We start from the raw sequence: 18,279 nt of genomic DNA, 5'->3' as shown, positions 1-18,279 counted from the left end.
CCAACTCTTTTTTCATTACTTATTTTCTTTAGTAATTTTTTATTATTTTTAAATTTAATTTTTTGTGTTTAATAGTACTTTTAATGTAGTTTCTAAATATATAAATTTTATATATTAATGTTAAACTTAATATTATTAAAAATTGAATTAAAAATAACTTCAGTCAAGCCTCGTTAAACGAATCAGACAACCATTTTGGGACGGAGGTAGTATAAGGGAAAATATAATATTTTTGAGAAAAAATGTAATACTTTTAATCAAAATGTAAAAGTTGTATTTTTTTCCTTAAAAGTATTACATTTACCCTTATAAGTAATAAAAAATTTATTTCTGATTAATATTACATTTGAGCATATAAGTATTACATTTTCATCATGACCCGATCTGTCTCACGGTGTGACGGTCTTACACAAATTTTTGCATTAAATTAAATATTACTCAAATACTCCCTCCGTAAATCCGTAATAAATAAATATTAATAATGAGTAGGGAACACGAAATCACCCCACTAGATCCTATCCATAAGCAATAAACCGGTCGTAATTGAAGACTCCGGTTCAACCGTCAACTATGAAGTATCTAGACATTTGGAAAGCAGTATTGTATTGTATTTTTGCAGATTTCCCTTTTACTCTTTTCTTTGTTATTACTGTGTTACCTCAGTCGTATACCGGTGTAGCATTCATTTCACCGACGAACCTCACCGTTCCGACCGCCGCCGCCGATGAATTTGTGATTGGAGATGTAACTGTGAGCAGTAACTCGATTACTTATTTTTATTTTTTCATTTCCCTATTTAAGTTTCAAATATTCATTCATTGTTGGTTTCTTAGCTTCGAAACCCTAACGCTTTTCGGAGTCTGTTCGTACCGATGTTAGGGTTGGGCTTTCGTGAGGGTTTAAACGAATTGAATGTTTTGGTGTTGCATTGCAGGGTTTTGCTCGGGAACAGAAAGGAATTGCAGGGGTTAGGTTTTCATGAGCTGTAGATAATAAATATAGGGGTTTAACTAATTTCTTATATTTACAGCTGGGTTCTGATTGGTTTTATTTCTCTAATTACTCGGGTTGGGGGATTGTAGGTGTGGTTAGGGGATAATGTGTATGCTTTGTGTGATTCAGAAATGGTCTCGGAGGGTTGCTGCCATGTTGCCGTGGTTAGTGATTCCATTGATTGGTCTATGGGCACTATCACAGGCACTGCCGCCTGCTTTTAGATTTGAAATCACTTCTCCGAGACTGGCCTGTGTTTTTGTACTGTTGGTGACACTTTTCTGGTATGAGATTTTGATGCCTTGGTTGTCGGCTTGGCGGGCAAAGAGAAATGCTATGCTTAGGGAGAAGAAGAGGGTTGAAGCAATTGAAATGCAGAAGTTGAGGAAAACAGCCACAAAGAGATGTAGAAATTGCTTCACTCCATACAGGGATCAGAATCCTGGTGGTGGGAAGTTTATGTGCTCATATTGTGGGCACATCTCTAAGAGACCAGTCCTAGACTTACCTGTTCCGCAAGGATTTGACCTTTCAAATTCTAGGATTTTGAATGACTTGGTAGGAAAAAGTGGGAAGATATTGAAAGGAAAGGTTCGATCTGATAGTGGATGGATATGCGGGCAGGATTGGCTGGAGAACAGAAATTGGGTTGGGGGTTCTTTCCAGGGGAGATCAAGTGACTGGGGCAAGAAAGGCACTGGGTTTTTTGTGGAAGATCATTATTTACCAGAAAATTCTTGTTCTCGTGTGTTGCTTTTTGTAGTCAAGGCATTTGCAGCTCTTTTCATGAGTATCATGTGGCTTTACAAAAAGATTTTTAGGATTGGTTCTTCCAGAGATGATACTTCCACAGATGCCGAACAGAGAGGAATGCTGGATAAAAAAGGTGAGGATGGAGGAAATTTTCAAGAGCGTAAAGGGGAGAGAGCCCGAAGAAAAGCAGAGGAGAAGAGGCTGGCTAGATTAGAGAAAGAACTATTGGAGGAAGAAGAAAGAATTCAAAGAGAGGAAGTTGCTAGATTGGTGGAAGAACGCAGGAGATTGCGTGATGATAGGATGGAGGGTGAGAAAGAACGTGGGAAAGGACCATCTATTAAGGAACGGGGTAGTAAAAAAGCAGGGAAAAAACGTCAAGAGAAGAAGAAAGAAAGAGGCCGAGGATCTAGCAAAAGCAATTCAGATGCTGAAGAATTGGAAAAAGGACCAAGTAAGGAATGTGAGCAAAACAGACGGAGTGAGACTGATCAACATGAACTACACAGAACACGGCCTGAATTTGCTAAGGCACAGAACGCTGACGCTGGACATAGTCCAAAGGGTACTAACACAAGCAACCATAATCATGGAAATGCTGGAAATCATTATTTGGACCGCATGAGGGGTTCCTTCTTTTCTTCTTCTAGAACATTTACTGGAGGTGGCTTTCTTGGGAAGAGTACTAATACTTCTAATATTATAAAAGAACGTAAATCTAATATGTCTGTCAACCATACTGAAACATTTGCTCATAGGAGGGAATTGCCTCAACCAGATTACATGTCTGGCAAAGCAACTGTAAATGTAGGTGATACGAACATCAATCGACATGTAAGGCAATTTCTTGTTTATCTTTCTAGTTTAATTTGTTTGTTACATATTTTGCCACATTTTATGTCTAGTTATGATCAATTTTTTTTTTTTCACTATTTTTTATTTTTTAATTTTTAATTTTATATTGTTTAAATTATTTATTTGCATTAGAAAACTTGGTCTCATTGCCATGCCAGTGGAGTTATATGCGAAGTCTACAAATATTACAGTTTTGATCTGTCATTTAAACTGATGCCATGTTTCTTTTCCTTTTTTAGTTGACCTGAAATTTAAAGGGACAGTTTTCTCACCCTACTATCAAAATCTTAATCTCACAAAAGATTCCTATGATTCAATGGTGAATTATGTCTTCTTAGATGTGTTTTTGCCATGGACAATGGATTTGGATTTATGTGTCGTTTTTACTAATTTTCTTTGTTGCAGGTGTTTATTGAACCTCAGCCATCTATAGCTCCTAAAAAATCATGGCAACAGTTATTTACTCGCTCATCTGCTGTTTCTCCACCTTCTAATTCAAATGTCATCAGTAGACCTGGTGGGAAGCCTGAAACTGAAGCTCAGAGTGTTCAGTGTACTAATAACACTCCTTCAGTGCAAGCATTTTACAATCCTTTTAATTTTGGTCTCCCGTCACCTTTTACCTTATCTTCTTTCTCTTTTGGACCAAAAAATAGCAATGCATCTCTTCCATTATCATCAGAAGGCTTACTTCCTCAGAATGGAGAACCACGATCTCCATTACTGCCTGAGGAATCGGAGATTTTTGAAGATCCTTGTTATGTTCCAGATCCAGTATCTTTGCTTGGGCCAGTTTCTGAGTCCCTTGACAACTTCCAGCTGGACCGAGGCTTTGTGGCAGATATGGAACCGGAAAAGATGCCTGCTACTAAGAATATGAACTCATCTTCTGAAGTGAGCAGGACATTACGAGTTTCAGAGGAAAGGCATGGTAGCTCTTTTCTTTCTCCAAATACTTGTGTGGTTCAGGATTTGCTCAATGTGCCGACGGATGCTTTAAGAATTGCAAATGATGCCGGAACATGGCAAATGTGGAATAGCTCTCCACTTGGTCAGGATGGTCTGGGTTTGATTGGTGGGATTTTGAATCAAAAAGTGAACAGAGAGGATCTTGTGCACTATGCACCTCAGAAGACTATGGCTTCACTCTTTAAAAATGATGATCAAGTTCATGGTACTCCATCTCTACCTGCTTTTACAGGAAGTCGCCAGAGTTTTAGCACATTTGGTACTTCTATGCCTGGAAGTAAGGATGGAAGGTTTTCCAGCTCTTTATTTGGGACGTTCTCTGGAGGTGAAAATTGGCATTCTCTTACGCCTAACGAGGAAGTTCTACAGAATGACATGATATATGGAAGCCACAGTGTTTGTCATACTAACCAACCATTAGAGTTGTATTCAGCTAATTCTTCAGCCAAGTAAGCACACCTGTTTCTTTTATACAAAATGAGTGAGTCATGATGTTTTGCTTGCATTTATGTTTTAGGTTACTATTTCTTACTGTGTTCCACATTAATCTTTTCTGATTTATATTAGTTGTTGCTTTCTGATGATCTCCATACAGAATAATAAGAATATGCTCTCTTATTGAATAATTAGCATTGACTGAAATAGAAGCCACTGTCTAGAGTGACCTCTGGGCTTCAAAATGCAACCTACTCAGTAAACAAACTAAAAATCTTTTAATTTGCCTATATACAAGTATCTGCTATTTTCATACAGTGATCCTTGTGTGCAGCATTGCCTTTAGATTGTGGATGTTAATGTTGGAAAGAATTAGATATCTAATTGCCAACTTTTAAAACAGGAAATTTTGGAGTAATCTGCATCATCGGATATAATAACAGTTATTATCATTTAGGTTAATGTAGAAACATTGGAACAAAGCCTCACTTTTTAGAACTATAAGAGTACAAGGAGCTTTTTAGGCATGACTTGAAGGGAGTTGAAGGTGAGTTGGGTAAATATCAATACCATGATGGGACTTTTGGCCTCTGCCATTTGAGCATTCCAGCTTGTGAATTGTCCCATTAGTTGCCTATGTTTCTTCATATTACTAGATAGTACAAATGTAATCCTGGGGTACAAGTTGTTGGGTCATGAATGAGATATAGCAAATATTTTGCAATCAAGGTTAATAATCATTAATATGCAGTACTGAGCGAGTCTCATTAACAGTATGTTCCAGTGCTTTGATATGCATACTGTTGAACTATCTTTAAAGTCAATGTGTCAAAAGTGAGTGGTCTAGCTGTTGGGTCAATTGCAATTGAATCATTGCCAAATAAGCATGGCATAATGTATGTTTCTGATAGTTATCTTAATGAATTATTGTCATGGAAAGTAAAATAAAATAGTTTTAGAATCACTTGTAATTTATAAATTCATATGCAGAGTCATTGTAGGATTGGCCTATCAAAAGCCATATAAATGAACTTTCAAGCCGGTTCTCTTAGGATTGGCCGATCCCAAGAATTCTTATCATAGTGGGAAGTCACCCGAATCCCCCATTGTTAATTCCTGTTATGTGTCTGTTACTACCTTAAAATATTCATGAGATAAGATTGTCAGTTTCTCAAATCTGTACTTGTGAATGCCATCAAGGATTTGATGATGTTAAACCTGCCCATTACTGTTAATATTATAACACAAGAAATTAGTGCTTCAATCAACTACTTTTCTTAATGATATGAAGTTGCATGCTGTGCTTATTGAATCTTGTTAGCATATGATACCATTGTGTTGGAGATGGCTAACATCTTCACAGTTTTATAATGAAATATATGATGTATACTGTAGAGAACCGGAACACAAATGTGGGGGTTTCCCTTAAAACTTTGTAATATGAAGATGCAAAGTTTAATTTTATTTTAATACACTTGTATAGAAGCCCATGAAAATATGGTTGCAAAGTCTTATGCTTGTCTCTTTCATTGCTGCAGTAATTATGCTGGTACATGTGCACATGCTTGTATAGTTATATCTAATGTATTCTTGGTTATTCTCTCTTTCAGCGAGGGGTGGACTCTCCCAGCCTTGCATGGAAACGGAAGCGGTGCTGGAAGCTCACCAGCAAGATCCTCGTTTTTAGAAGCACACCGGCAAGATCCCTTGCTGGTGGCTTCTACTCCACCCCAAATGTACAGTCTCTTTGGTCATACGACTGAGAAAATCAAAAAGTAGATTAAAAAAATGAGGAAAAAAGGGATAGAGTATTAGGGAATTTATAGGGCCAATGGCTTGCCTCCTATCTTGTGGAGGACAGTTTAGAATACTGGATTGACTGTATTCAATGTATCCTTTATTTTGTTTGTAAGAGAGATTTACACTTTAAATAGAATTATACGATACTTACCTCTTACGTTCTTACGTTAGTATTTACTCTTATTGATTGATATTATAGCAGTACAAGGCACGCCCCATTTTCTTGAAGCAAAATATGTTGCAACAGGAGTAATCCCAACTAAGAATCAAACATAGCAAGAGATCTACACTTGTAACCACAAACACAAGATTTGTGGTTACAAGTTCATCTTGTGGTTACAAGTTTGAATTGTTGCCCCTTTAATTTGAGTCATGGATAATTTAAGCTGATTTATTTTGGCTCACTTTCTTGTGGTTTTTTGTCGACTAGGATCACAAGATAATATTTACTTACATTTGAAAGGGTTTTAGGTTTTTCTCGTCATCCAAAAAAAAAAAATGTTGCAACATATTACATAAAAGCAGAAATGCAACATTCAGATTCAATATTAGCAACAATATGCAACTTGACGCCAATTATGCACAATGCCAGTATACTATATATTCCCTCCGTCCTATTTTATGTGTCTGATCAATTAACAAGACTTAACTGAAGTCATTTTTAATCCAATTTTTCATAATGTTAAATTTGGTATTAATATACAAAATTTATATATTTAAAAACTACATTAAAAGTATTATTAAACACAACAAATCAAATTTAAAAATGAGTTAAGAATACTAAAGAAAATAAACAAAGAAGAAATAGTTATTTGACCTATGAATAGTAAGTAGGATAGATAAAATGGGACAGAGGGAGTAGTAAGTATATAAGCCAAAGTCGCAATTCATCTCCCTCACACCAGTAAAAGAAAGCAAACAACAGTCTACAACATGTGAACAAGGTTTCCACTGGTTTTCTTCCTTAAGATGGAGAATGCCTCGAGTCCCCTCGACTCCTCCATCCTAGGTAATGCTAGCTCAATTCCAAGAGTTGGCGAGTCGCAAACATGCAGCAAAGTGCAGACGTCATTTATTTCTAGGAACTGCTCCGTGTTCACCAGAATCAGAGGGGCATATTCGAAAACCAGCTTCTTGCACTGTCAAATTTATCATGAAAGCGAGATTAGTAAGCCACATCAAACCAAAAATTATGAACAGCATTCCAAATGGCTCTTGTTAAGTGGTGTGTATATGTGTATATACATCAGGGAACTCATGAATATAATGTAATACTTAAAATATATCAATAACATATGCTATTCCTGCATTTTATGTACTGAGTATATTTTATTACAGCCCTCACCTTTGTTGAAAAGTTTTTAGCAGAATCACAAGCCTTCAGGAGCAGCTGAAGTACTTCAACCTGAAAATTACATGGATAAAATGATATAAAATCTTCCATTTCAATCTTACAGTAATATTAACACGAGTCTGTGTGCGTAGAGTTGCTGATGAGTTTAGAGAAATAAGAGAAAATAATAGTTGCTTGAAACAGCTCATGATATTCATCTAATATTGCTCAGAAAATATTTATTTGATATTTTATAAAAGTGAACCAACCTCATGCAGTATTGAACAAATTCTCCCTTGGTCCACAACATATTTGTGCACAATGGTTTAAAGCTTAAAAAAAAATATAACAGGAGCCTTAATAGATTGAGAACTTGATCTTTACAATCAAGGAACCCCACTCTCCCACATAAGTACATAACAGTAGCCTTTTATTAATTAAAAGTAAACCAACCTAGAGCAACATTGAATATATTTTATCTTGGCTGGTAAGGCCTTAACCATTCATCGAAATGATAATAGGAGTCTAGATTTTTACAATCAAGGAATCCCCCACCACCCAGCCAGCTGCCCGGCTGCCCCTAAAGGCAATAACTGTAGCTTTTTCTTAATATCAAGATAAAATGTTAACCAAAGTTGCGCAATTTTGAACATTTTCTCTCTTGGCCATTCAACTCCAATGAGAACCATGCCTACATGTACTTGGATTCTAGACACAGGGGCCTCAGACCACATTTCTGGTAATCTATCTCTTATGACTAATGTCACAAAGTCTAAGACTTTGCCCATGGTTACCTTAGCTAATGGTCATCAAACACCAGTTGCCGGTGTTGGTCAGGCTTCTGCTATGCCATCTTTCCCTTTAGAGTCAGCTTTATATGTTCCTAATAGTCCTTTCAATCTTATCTCTGTGAGTAAAATTACTCCTACCTTGAACTGGTCCATAACCTTTTGTGCGGATTCAGTTGTTGTGCAGGATCGTAGTACGGGAAAGGTGATTGGCACCGGGATTGAGTCAAAAGGCATCTATTACGTTCGTGGTGGTGATCTTGCTGCTTGTGCTTCCACAGACTCTCATATGCTTCTCTATAGTCGTTTGGGCCATCCTAGTATCTCCAAACTTTGACGGATGGTTCCAGGTTTGTGTTTAAAATCATTAGACTGTGAGTCATGTCACCTTGGAAAGCAATCACGTAAGTCTTTTTCACGGAGAGTCAAAAATCGGGCTGCGTCTCTCTTTAATTTAGTTCACACTGATGTCTGGGGTCCATGTCGTGTCAATTTTACTTTGGGGTTTTGTTATTTTGTCACTTTTACTTACGATCATTCTAGGTGTAATTGGGTTTTCTTTATGAAAGATCGTTTTGAGTTATTCCAAATTTTTCAAAATTTTTGTTCTGAAATACAAACTCAATTCGGTAAACCCATTCGTGTTTTGCGTAGTGACAATGCTAATGAATATCTCTCTAATCCATTTCAGTCCTATATGACCTCTCGGGGTATGTTACACCAACGGTCGTGTGTTTACACACCTCAACAAATTGGGGTGGCTGAACGTAAAAATCGACATTTGGTTGAAATTGCTCGCACTATGTTAGTACACTCTCATGTTCCTCATCATTTTTGAGCTGATGCTATCCTTACTGCGTGTTACATGATCAATCGCATGCCATCCTCAGTACTAAACAATGATACCCCATATTCCATTGTGTATCCTTCGGTCGATCTTTTCCCTCTTCCACCTCGGGTGTTTGGGTGTGTTTGTTTTGTTCATGACATGACTCTTGAGCGTTTGAAATTGGCCCCTAAAGTTGTCAAGTGTGTTTTCTTGGGTTATTCTCGGCTCCAAAAGGGTTATTGATGTTTTTCTCCAGAGCTTAACCATCGTTTTGTGTCTGTAGATGTCACTTTTATTGAATCTACCCCTTTTTTCCAGCCGTCATCAGGTGACCCAGTCTCTATTTCGAAGGTTCTCCCTCTTCCTTATCTTGGTCCACTTTAACTTGCCCAGGATCCTGATCCTCCAACTGCTCCTGACCGCCCTCTTCAAGTCTACTAATGTTGTCCTCGCCATGTGCCTATTGAGGTTCCTGTTGACTCACCTGTGCCACCCGATCCTCCGGTTGTGGTTCCACCACTTCAACAGCAATCTGGAACTGATCCCACTGAGGCACCCATTGCTATCCGGAAAGGTACACGTTCTACTCATAACCCTCATCCAATATATACCTTTTTGAGTTATCATCGTGTATCTTCCCCTTAATTTGCCCTTCTTTCTCACATTTCTTATGTGTGTATACCTAAATCCACTCGTGAGGCCCTCCCGGATCCAGGTTGGCGCCAAGCCATGCTAGCAGAAATGAAGGCCCTACAGTCTAGTGGCAAATGGGAGTTGGTTCTCCTCCCTCTTGGTAAAACTGTTGTTGGTTATAGGTGGATTTATACTGTGAAGGCGGGCCGTGATGGCAAGATTGATCGCCTTAAGGCACGGCTGGTGGCAAAAGGCTACACTCAAATTTTTGGTTTAGGTTACACTAATACTTTTTCTCCTGTAGCTAAAATTGCATCAATTCAATTACTTTTATCTTTGGCAGCCATAAATTATTGGGCCTTACATCAGTTAGATATCAAGAATGCTTTTCTACATGGCGATCTTTAATATTTATGAAAATGACCCCGCTCCTTATTTACTTGATTTCATATTCATCAGATCTTGTAGATTTATAGTTTGGATTTGTCCATAGGTTTTCACCTAGAAATTGGTTCTCATATGAACCGGATTCTATATATATTCAGCCATCATAGATTGAGAACTTGATTTTTACAATCAAGGAAAACCATGCACAGAAATAGCAGTAGCTATTTCTTAAGATAACAATCCAACCAACCTAGTTCAATATCGAATACCTTCTACCTTGACCCTTAACATATTCATCCAAATGGTTTAAAGCTAAAAAATATGCATACAATTGGATACACCATATTGAGAACTTGATTTTTATAATCAAGGAACTCTCCACCCCCAGCCAACCCCATGAAGGCAATGATAGCCTTAAGATAAAATAGTGCAATACTCCCATCTTGGAGTCCAATATATTATAATCAACAACAATTGCATATCTTCTTTAATTAATTATTTTACTTCCATACCATAAAGACGTGTGTATGTTGGTCAAACAATTTGTTACATGCAGAAACCATAATACAGTCATACAGGCTTTACTAGTTGAAAATTATGCTCTGTAATGCACTATTATGATGCAGGCCCTTTAACAAATACGGAGTATGAAACAGATCATGAACCAAAAATATATGACCTTAGATAGTATACCTGTGCGTCTGGATTTTTCAACTGCTGTACGGCCTCCATAACAGCACGATGACATAAATCGCAGCTACTATTGGATACATATTGAGAAATGGAAACAACTTTTTCACAGAGGTCAATCTCTTGGCACAAGTTTTCAGGCTGTAAGGAGGAGATCTCTATGAAGAAAAGAATAGCATAATGATTCACCCACCCAATGCACTGTTTGCAGAATGGAGTAACATTAGTTCAATTTTCAATATTGGTAAAAGGAAAGTTATAAATAATAACAGATCAATAACTGCAAATTCAAAGATACTACACCAATAGCAGATCAATGGTTGTAAATTTCAAGATCTGCTGCAAATTTAAAGATATTATGGCAGTAGCAGATCAATAGTTGTAAATTTTCCATCACTCAAAGGTCATTTTAAGTTTTCACAACTTATCTAGCAGAAACGTACCAGATAAGGGCTCAAATCTATGGATAACATATCAACACAACATTCTCTGCTTTTGTTGTAATATGTGCTATATTGTTAAGTAGATTGTTGAATTGTTTCCAGATAAAAGATGGAGCTTTAATGGACAATTAGGAGCTGAAGCATTAATACCTCTTGCTTGTACATTGGAAACTTAGAGCATGCCTTGAGAAGGAAGTCAGTTATCTCTCTTTGGGTCTGCTCATTAGAAAGGAAAGCGAGTGCCTCAGATGCATATTGTTCACACAATAAGCACACTTGTTCATTCCTGCTGACTAGTTTTGTGGCTTGAACTTGTTTCTCTGTGGATGCAAGCAAAAACTAATGTACTCCATAATTTCATTCAGCAGTTACATTTATCGAAATGACTCAAGAAACTGGATATTCCAAATAGATATAAGTAAGACCTCATTCTAAAATTTTCATTTAGACAAATAAGCAGGATGCAAGAGGCAGAGAAACCAAGGAAGCATCTAGGGAATGTTTGTTAGAAACTACAAATTCTTATATAGAGGAATGAAAAATATCAGCATTTCTAACTTTCAAATCTCCATGATGTTAAATAAGGTGTTTTATGATTAAAAACCAGAAGCTGTTCTACAGTGTTTGTTAACAAACGATATAGAGATCTTACCATTCAGATAATAATAGTGCATCACTATAACTCAAGACATTTATCCACAGCCTTTGAATTTATTATCAGGATATGGAATGGGAAACTAACCAAAATGGATAAGTACCTGAGGCATCTAAGGATTCTCTCTTAAGGTCAGCAGCTGCTAAATCTTTTGCACTACAGCACCAGCTAATAGCTAGTACAAGAAGAACGAAGCAGAGCCTTCTATCCATGCTTCCTGAAAAGAAATATTCATTAATTTTCAACTTAATAGCACATGGGTACAAAGGATAAAACACAAGAATCAAGATTCCATAATTAGGTCTCAATCTGTCCTAGTTCAATATCCAATCTGCATTCTTTTCAACATATTTCTGCCCAATATTTCAGTTCTTGATGCTTTGTCAAATTTACATGTAATTTTCTGAATATTCCCTGAAGCATGTTTCAATGAGCTTGCTAGATCTGAGTTATATCATACTATTTAAAACAGCAGAAAAGTTTTAAATGTAGACATCATTATTCTTGTAACAGAAAAGATAACAAAATCTATCAACAAGCAGAGATAGAAAGATTTGGACTTGTGACAACAAAGATTTGAACTTAGCAGTCACCGTCTACTGTTTTTTTGTATATCTGATAGTCACCATCTGTAATATGCTTAATTTATCATTATTTTTCAGAATTATATTTCTGTTACTTAATTGACTCAAGATTAGCATCAGAACCTTCATCTTGTGAAACCATTGAAAAATTAGCATTTACAATCTAAAATACTTAAATAATTTTATTTTGTAAATTAATTTTGTAAATTAATTGAATCAAAATCAGAATCAAAACCTTCCTATTATTTGAACCATTGAAAACCAGATTCAATTAACAAAATCAAGCAAAAATCAACTCAAAATTTCCAACACAAGTATCATACAATGATTAATCAAAATGCTGAAATAAATGAAGAAAAACACGAAAGTTTAACATGAACTACGATCAAAATGTATCAACAGATGCATTTAGAGATATAAAGTATTGCAATTGAAACAATGAAAATGAACTCACCGGAGAGCGTAGAGAGAGTAAGAGAGAATCAGAGAGAGTGGGAGAGAAATTAGCCACAAAGCCTTCTTGGACTATGATGCCTTATTTCCTAGAGGAATTGGAGGAAGAAATAATGATTGATGTTGATGGTTGCGAATGTTATGAAAAAAATTAATAATAAAATTGAATAAAAAAATTAAAAATTAGGCAAACGTTGCCACGTGTAATAATGTATTATCAACTATATTATTAATTATTATATATTATATATTATATATTATTAATAATAGCTAATAAAGTTAGACTTATAAAGGAAACTAAAAAATGTCTGTTTAATTATTTGATAAAATAAATGGTTCATATTATTTTAATTTTAGTATTTTTTCCTAATAACTTTACATCCGTTAGTATAAACTTTAGTAAAGAAATATTTTTAATGTACTCATCCCGTTAGTATAAACTTTCAAATTGAAGCCATAATGACTTTATTCCAACGTTGTGCATAGCAACGAAGCTTAACATTGTTATGTCTAGCAATTACAGCGTGTTTGGTTCGTGGAATAGGTATTCCATTCCCGGGAATAGACCTATTCCACCGTTTGGTTCGTCATTCTATTCCTAGGAATAACATTCCCAGGAATGAGCTATTCCCTTTGCAAGGGGAATAGCCATTCCTATGGGACCCCCTAGTATTAGCTATTTCCAAGCATTTGGGAATAGCTTTTATACTAAATACCAAAAATACCCTTTGTATTATATTATAATTCTTTATATATATATATATATATATATATATAAAAGTAATAATAATAATAATACATTTTTATTAATCTAAGTTATGAGTTGATTTTCAAAAAATAATAATAATACATTTTTTATATAGGGGTATTTATGTCTTTTAAACACATTCCATTTCTAATCCTTAAACTAACCAAACATTGAAATTACATTCCTAAAGTCTATTCCTTCGGCGAACCAAACAATAGAATACAATTCATATTCTATTCCTTACCTATTCCATTCCCTATGCAATACTATTCTCATTCCTTTAAAATTCATTCCGTTAACCAAACATGCTGTTAGGGAAGCATGCTGTGCTTATTGAATCTTGTTAGCATATGATACCATTGTGTTGGAGATGGCTAACATCTTCACAGTTTTATAATGAAATATATGATGTATACTGTAGAGAACCGGAACACAAATGTGGGGGTTTCCCTTAAAACTTTGTAATATGAAGATGCATAGTTTAATTTTATTTTAATACACTTGCATGTATAGAAGTAGCCCATGAAAATATGGTTGCAAAGTCTTTCATTGCTGCAGTAAATTATGGTGGTACATGTGCACATGCTTGTATAGTTATATCTAATGTATTCTTGGTTATTCTCTCTTTCAGCGAGGGGTGGACTCTCCAATTCAAGCCTTGCATGGAAAAGGACCACTTCCATTTTACTTTAGTGTTTACTTTTTTATTTATATATTGATATGATATGATTGTAGTAGAAGAAGGCATGCCCCATTTTCTTGAAGCAAAATATGTTGCAACTTGGGCGAAAATGGCAAGAGATCTACACTTGTAACAACAAGCTAAGGTCACGTGTTCAAATCTTTGTTTACTTGGTTTGAGTGAGTCAGGTATAGATAATCTAGGTTGGTTTATTTCTTTGTGATTTTTTGTCAACAAAGATTGTAAAGTGAGATTTACCTACACCTAAAAGAGTTGTAGGGTTTTCCTCGTCATAAAAAAAAAAAGGTCTGAAGTTTTACATAAGAAGATACTACAACATTTAGATTCAATATTAGCAACAATATGCAACTTGACGCAAACATATTACATAAGCAGAAATGCAACATTCAGATTCATTATTAGCAACAATATGCAACTTGACACTTAAAATTAAGAAAGCAAACCACAGTCTACAACATGTGAACAAGGTTTCCACTGCTTTTCTTCCTTAAGATGCAGAATGCCTCGACTCCTCCATCCTAGGTATTGGCGAGTCGCAAAGGTGCAGCAAAGAGCAGATGTCATTTGTTTTTGCCAACTGCTCGGCTTTCACCAGAATGAGAGGGGCATATTTGAAAACCAGCTTCTTGCACTGTCAAAGTTATCATGAAAGTGAGATTAGTAAGCCACATCTAACCAAAAATGATGAACAACTAACATTCCAAATGGCTCTTGTTATGTGGTGTATGGATCGGAGTATATTTTATTACAGCGCAGCTCTCACCTTTGTTGAAAAATTTGTAGCCGAATCACAAGCCTTCAGGAGCAGCTGACGCACTTCAACCTGAAAGATTACATATAAAATTCTCCATTTCTTCGATATGATATTACAGTAAGAGAAAATAATACAGTCATGCAGGCTCTTTAACAAGCTAAGTATGAAACCAAAATATATGACCTTAGATAGTATACCTGTTCTGTGGCCTCCATAACAGTACGATGACATAAATCACAGCTACTATTGGATGCATATTGAGAAATGGAAACAACTTTTTCACAGAGCTCAATCTCTTGGCACAAACTTTCAGGCGTGTAGGAGTCGATGATTTTGAATATATTAGAAAGTTGATCCACCTCGTCATTGCACTGTTTTCAGAATGGAGTAACATTAATTCAATTTTCAATATTGTTAAAAGGAAAGTTATAAATAATAACTGCAAATTCAAAGATACTACACCAGTAGTAATTTCAAGATCTGCTTCAAATTTAAAGATATTAGCCCTGTTTGGTAAATGGCTGTTAGCTGATTGGGTTGGCTGTTTGGGTTAGAATGTATGATTTGTTGAAAACATTAGCTGATTGTAGAGAGTTGTTTGATAAATTAGCTGTTAGGGGATAGCTGTTTTGTATAATTTCTTTTCTCAAAAAGCTAATTGAAAAGGCTGCTTTGAGTAGTCTTTTGAATTTTAGCATTTTGGAGTTACAACAAGCTTATTAACCAAACACATATATTGATTTTTTAACCAAATCAAATAACTAATAGTGGTCAAATAAGCCAAAATTGGCTGATAGGCTGATTATTTACCAAACAGAGCCAATATGCCAGCCAGTAACAGATCAATAGTTGTAAATTTTCCATCACTCATAGGTCATTCTAAGTTTTCACAACTTATCTAGCAGATAGCATATCAACACAACATTCTGTGCTTTTGTTGTAGTATGTGCTATATTGTTAAGTAGATGGAGCTTTAATGGACAGTTAGGAGCTGAAGCATTAAATACCTCTTGGGATGGAAAAAAATTGAAGCAAACTGCGTTAATGGCGCTAATTATCTCTCTTTGTGTCTCCTCATCAGATAAGATGGTGACTACCCCTTTACACAATAAGCACAGATATTCATTTGCGCTGACTTGAACTTGTTTCTCTGTGGATGTAAGCAAAAACTAAGTACATTTATTGAAATGACTCAACAAACTGGATATTCCAAATAGATATAAGTAAGAATTGAAAAGATAAAAGTGCACAAGCAAGTATAAAGGCCCTGTTTGGTATAATTTCTTTTCTCAAAAAGCTAATTGAAAAGACTGCTTTAAGTAGCCTTTTAAATTTTAGCATTTTGGAGTTACAAAAAGCTTATTAGCCAAACAATTAATAGGCTAAAATTGACTGATAGGCTGATTATTTACCAAACAGTGCCAAAATATTTAGTGGGATCTCTCTCATTTTAAGATTTCCATTTAGACAAATAAGGCAGAGAAACCAAGGAAGCATATATCTAGGGAATGTTTGTTAGAGATTACAAATTCCATTTTAGTCCTCCACAGACTTAGAATTTATTATCAGGATTTGGAAGTGAAAAATAACCAAAATGGATAAGTACCTAAGGATTCTGTCTTAAGGTGAATAGCTGCTAAATCTTTTGCACTGCAGCAGCAGCAGCTAATTGCTAGTAGCAGAACAACAAAGCAGAGCCTTCTATCCATGCCTCCTGAAAACAAATATTCATTAATTTTCAACTTAACACCATGCAATTCAAATGGGTACAAATTAAGGATAAAACACAAAAATCAAGATTCCATAATTAGCTAGCTCTCAATCTCTCCTACTTCAATATCCAATCTGCATTCTTTTCTGCCAAATATTTCACTTCTTGAGGCTGTGTCAAATTTACATGTAATTTTCTCAATATTCTCTTAAGCATGTTTCGATGAGCTAAACCATACTAATTTTTTTTGAAGGCAGATAAGTCATACTATTTAAAACACCAGAAACGTTTTAAATGTAGACATTATTATTCTTGTAACAGAAAAGATAACGAAATCTATCAACAAGCAGAGATAGAAAGATTTGAACTTAGCAGTCACCCTCTACTGTTTATTGTATATTTGATAGTTGATAGTCATAGTCTGTAATATGTTTAATTTATCATTATTTTTCTGAATTATATTTCTGATACTTAATTTACTCAAAATTAGGATCAGAACCTTCATCTTGTGAAACCATTGAAAAATTAGCATTTACAATCTAAGATACTTGAAAAGATTATATTTTGTAAATTAATTGACTCAAAATCAGTATCAAAACCTTCCGATTATTTGAGCCATTGAAAAAACCAAATTCAATTAACAAAGCCAAGCAAAAAATCAACTCTAAATTGTCAACAAAGTATCATACAATGATTAATCAAAATGTTGAAATAAATGAAGATAAACACATAAGTTTAACATAAATGTATCAACAGATTGTATGCTTGTAGGGAAAAAACTGACGAATGATTCAGACACAAAAACAACAAATAACATAAGGATTGTAAATCCGAGTCGTGTGAATGTCACACTTTCTTTAAAACATTATTTGCTACGCTCCAAAAGTGGTAGGAGTATTGTAGTCTAGGTTTCTCACGATAAAACGAATTTTGATCTAATTTATTGAACACTCAACAATTAGACCCAGCGAATTAGAACAAAGAAGAACACAACTGGTTTTCTGGAAATATTTCTCCTCCTTTTTGAATAATTCACTGCCTAATTATTCAACCAACAGTACGTGAATAATTAATCCAAACAGTGAATACTAAAGGGAAAAAAAGCTCATAAGCAACTAAGCAAGGAGTAAGGAGGAGAAAATACTCTGACGGATTTTTCTTAATCTTTCTTTCTTTGTTTTCTCTTACTCTCCTGATCTTTCCTCGTAGCATTCCCACATATATATATAACTAAGTGCCCCACAGGACAGAATTTAGAACGCTTCGCAGCGCGCCATGTGTCCAAATGTAGTTACACCTAAGGTTATAACTAAGTGCACTTAGGTGCATGAATGTTAACAAAGTAAATTAGTTGCACTTGTAAGTGAAAATAGGTACACAAGTGCATGTAAAATGTATTACATGTGCAAGTAAAATGTACATTGAGCATCAATAGTAATTGCACCTAATGTTATAACTAGTTGCAGCTAATGGTATAATTAGTTGCACCTAGGTGCACGAATGTTAACAAAGTAAATTACTTGCACTTGTAAGTGATTTTACTTGCATTTTTTACTTGCAAATGTGCTACTTGCATTTATAACACATTTACATGCACCAAAGTTCGAGTTATTTACGAAAATGCCACCGCATTGTTTTTTTTTAAATTACATCTGATTCGCTGATCTGGACACATGGACGGCTGTGAAACATTCTTATTTCTCTCTTAGGCACTCGTTTTCATTAGAACACGGGAAGGCGCAGCTACATTTAAACAGATTTAT

General features: G+C 35.3%; 3 protein-coding genes across 3 annotated transcripts; 1 reads left to right on the top strand and 2 right to left on the bottom strand.

Annotated features, from left to right (window-relative positions):
• The first annotated feature begins 580 nt into the window (after window positions 1-580).
• On the top strand, window positions 581-5,968 carry LOC115998905. The gene is made up of 4 exons (XM_031238575.1): window positions 581-750; window positions 935-2,580; window positions 3,007-4,019; window positions 5,616-5,968. The coding sequence occupies exons 2-4, from the start codon at window positions 1,099-1,101 to the stop codon at window positions 5,782-5,784; spliced, it is 2,664 nt and encodes an 887-aa protein (XP_031094435.1). The 5' UTR covers window positions 581-750; window positions 935-1,098; the 3' UTR covers window positions 5,785-5,968.
• A 627-nt stretch (window positions 5,969-6,595) lies between these two features.
• On the bottom strand, window positions 6,596-12,727 carry LOC115998367 (prosaposin-like). The gene is made up of 6 exons (XM_031237927.1): window positions 12,602-12,727; window positions 11,667-11,780; window positions 11,059-11,228; window positions 10,469-10,666; window positions 7,151-7,210; window positions 6,596-6,944 (listed from the first exon to the last, which is right to left on the bottom strand). The coding sequence occupies exons 2-6, from the start codon at window positions 11,773-11,775 to the stop codon at window positions 6,732-6,734; spliced, it is 750 nt and encodes a 249-aa protein (XP_031093787.1). The 5' UTR covers window positions 11,776-11,780; window positions 12,602-12,727; the 3' UTR covers window positions 6,596-6,731.
• A 1,617-nt stretch (window positions 12,728-14,344) lies between these two features.
• On the bottom strand, window positions 14,345-17,690 carry LOC115998111. Its single transcript, XM_031237585.1, has 6 exons — window positions 17,661-17,690; window positions 16,412-16,519; window positions 15,813-15,955; window positions 15,003-15,176; window positions 14,815-14,874; window positions 14,345-14,682 (listed from the first exon to the last, which is right to left on the bottom strand). The coding sequence occupies exons 2-6, from the start codon at window positions 16,512-16,514 to the stop codon at window positions 14,539-14,541; spliced, it is 624 nt and encodes a 207-aa protein (XP_031093445.1). The 5' UTR covers window positions 16,515-16,519; window positions 17,661-17,690; the 3' UTR covers window positions 14,345-14,538.
• Window positions 17,691-18,279: the final 589 nt, after the last annotated feature.

Source organism: Ipomoea triloba, chromosome 12, assembly GCF_003576645.1.
Source record: "Ipomoea triloba cultivar NCNSP0323 chromosome 12, ASM357664v1".
Lineage (NCBI taxonomy): Eukaryota > Viridiplantae > Streptophyta > Magnoliopsida > Solanales > Convolvulaceae > Ipomoea > Ipomoea triloba.
This window is presented reverse-complemented; position numbering and strand designations above follow the sequence as displayed.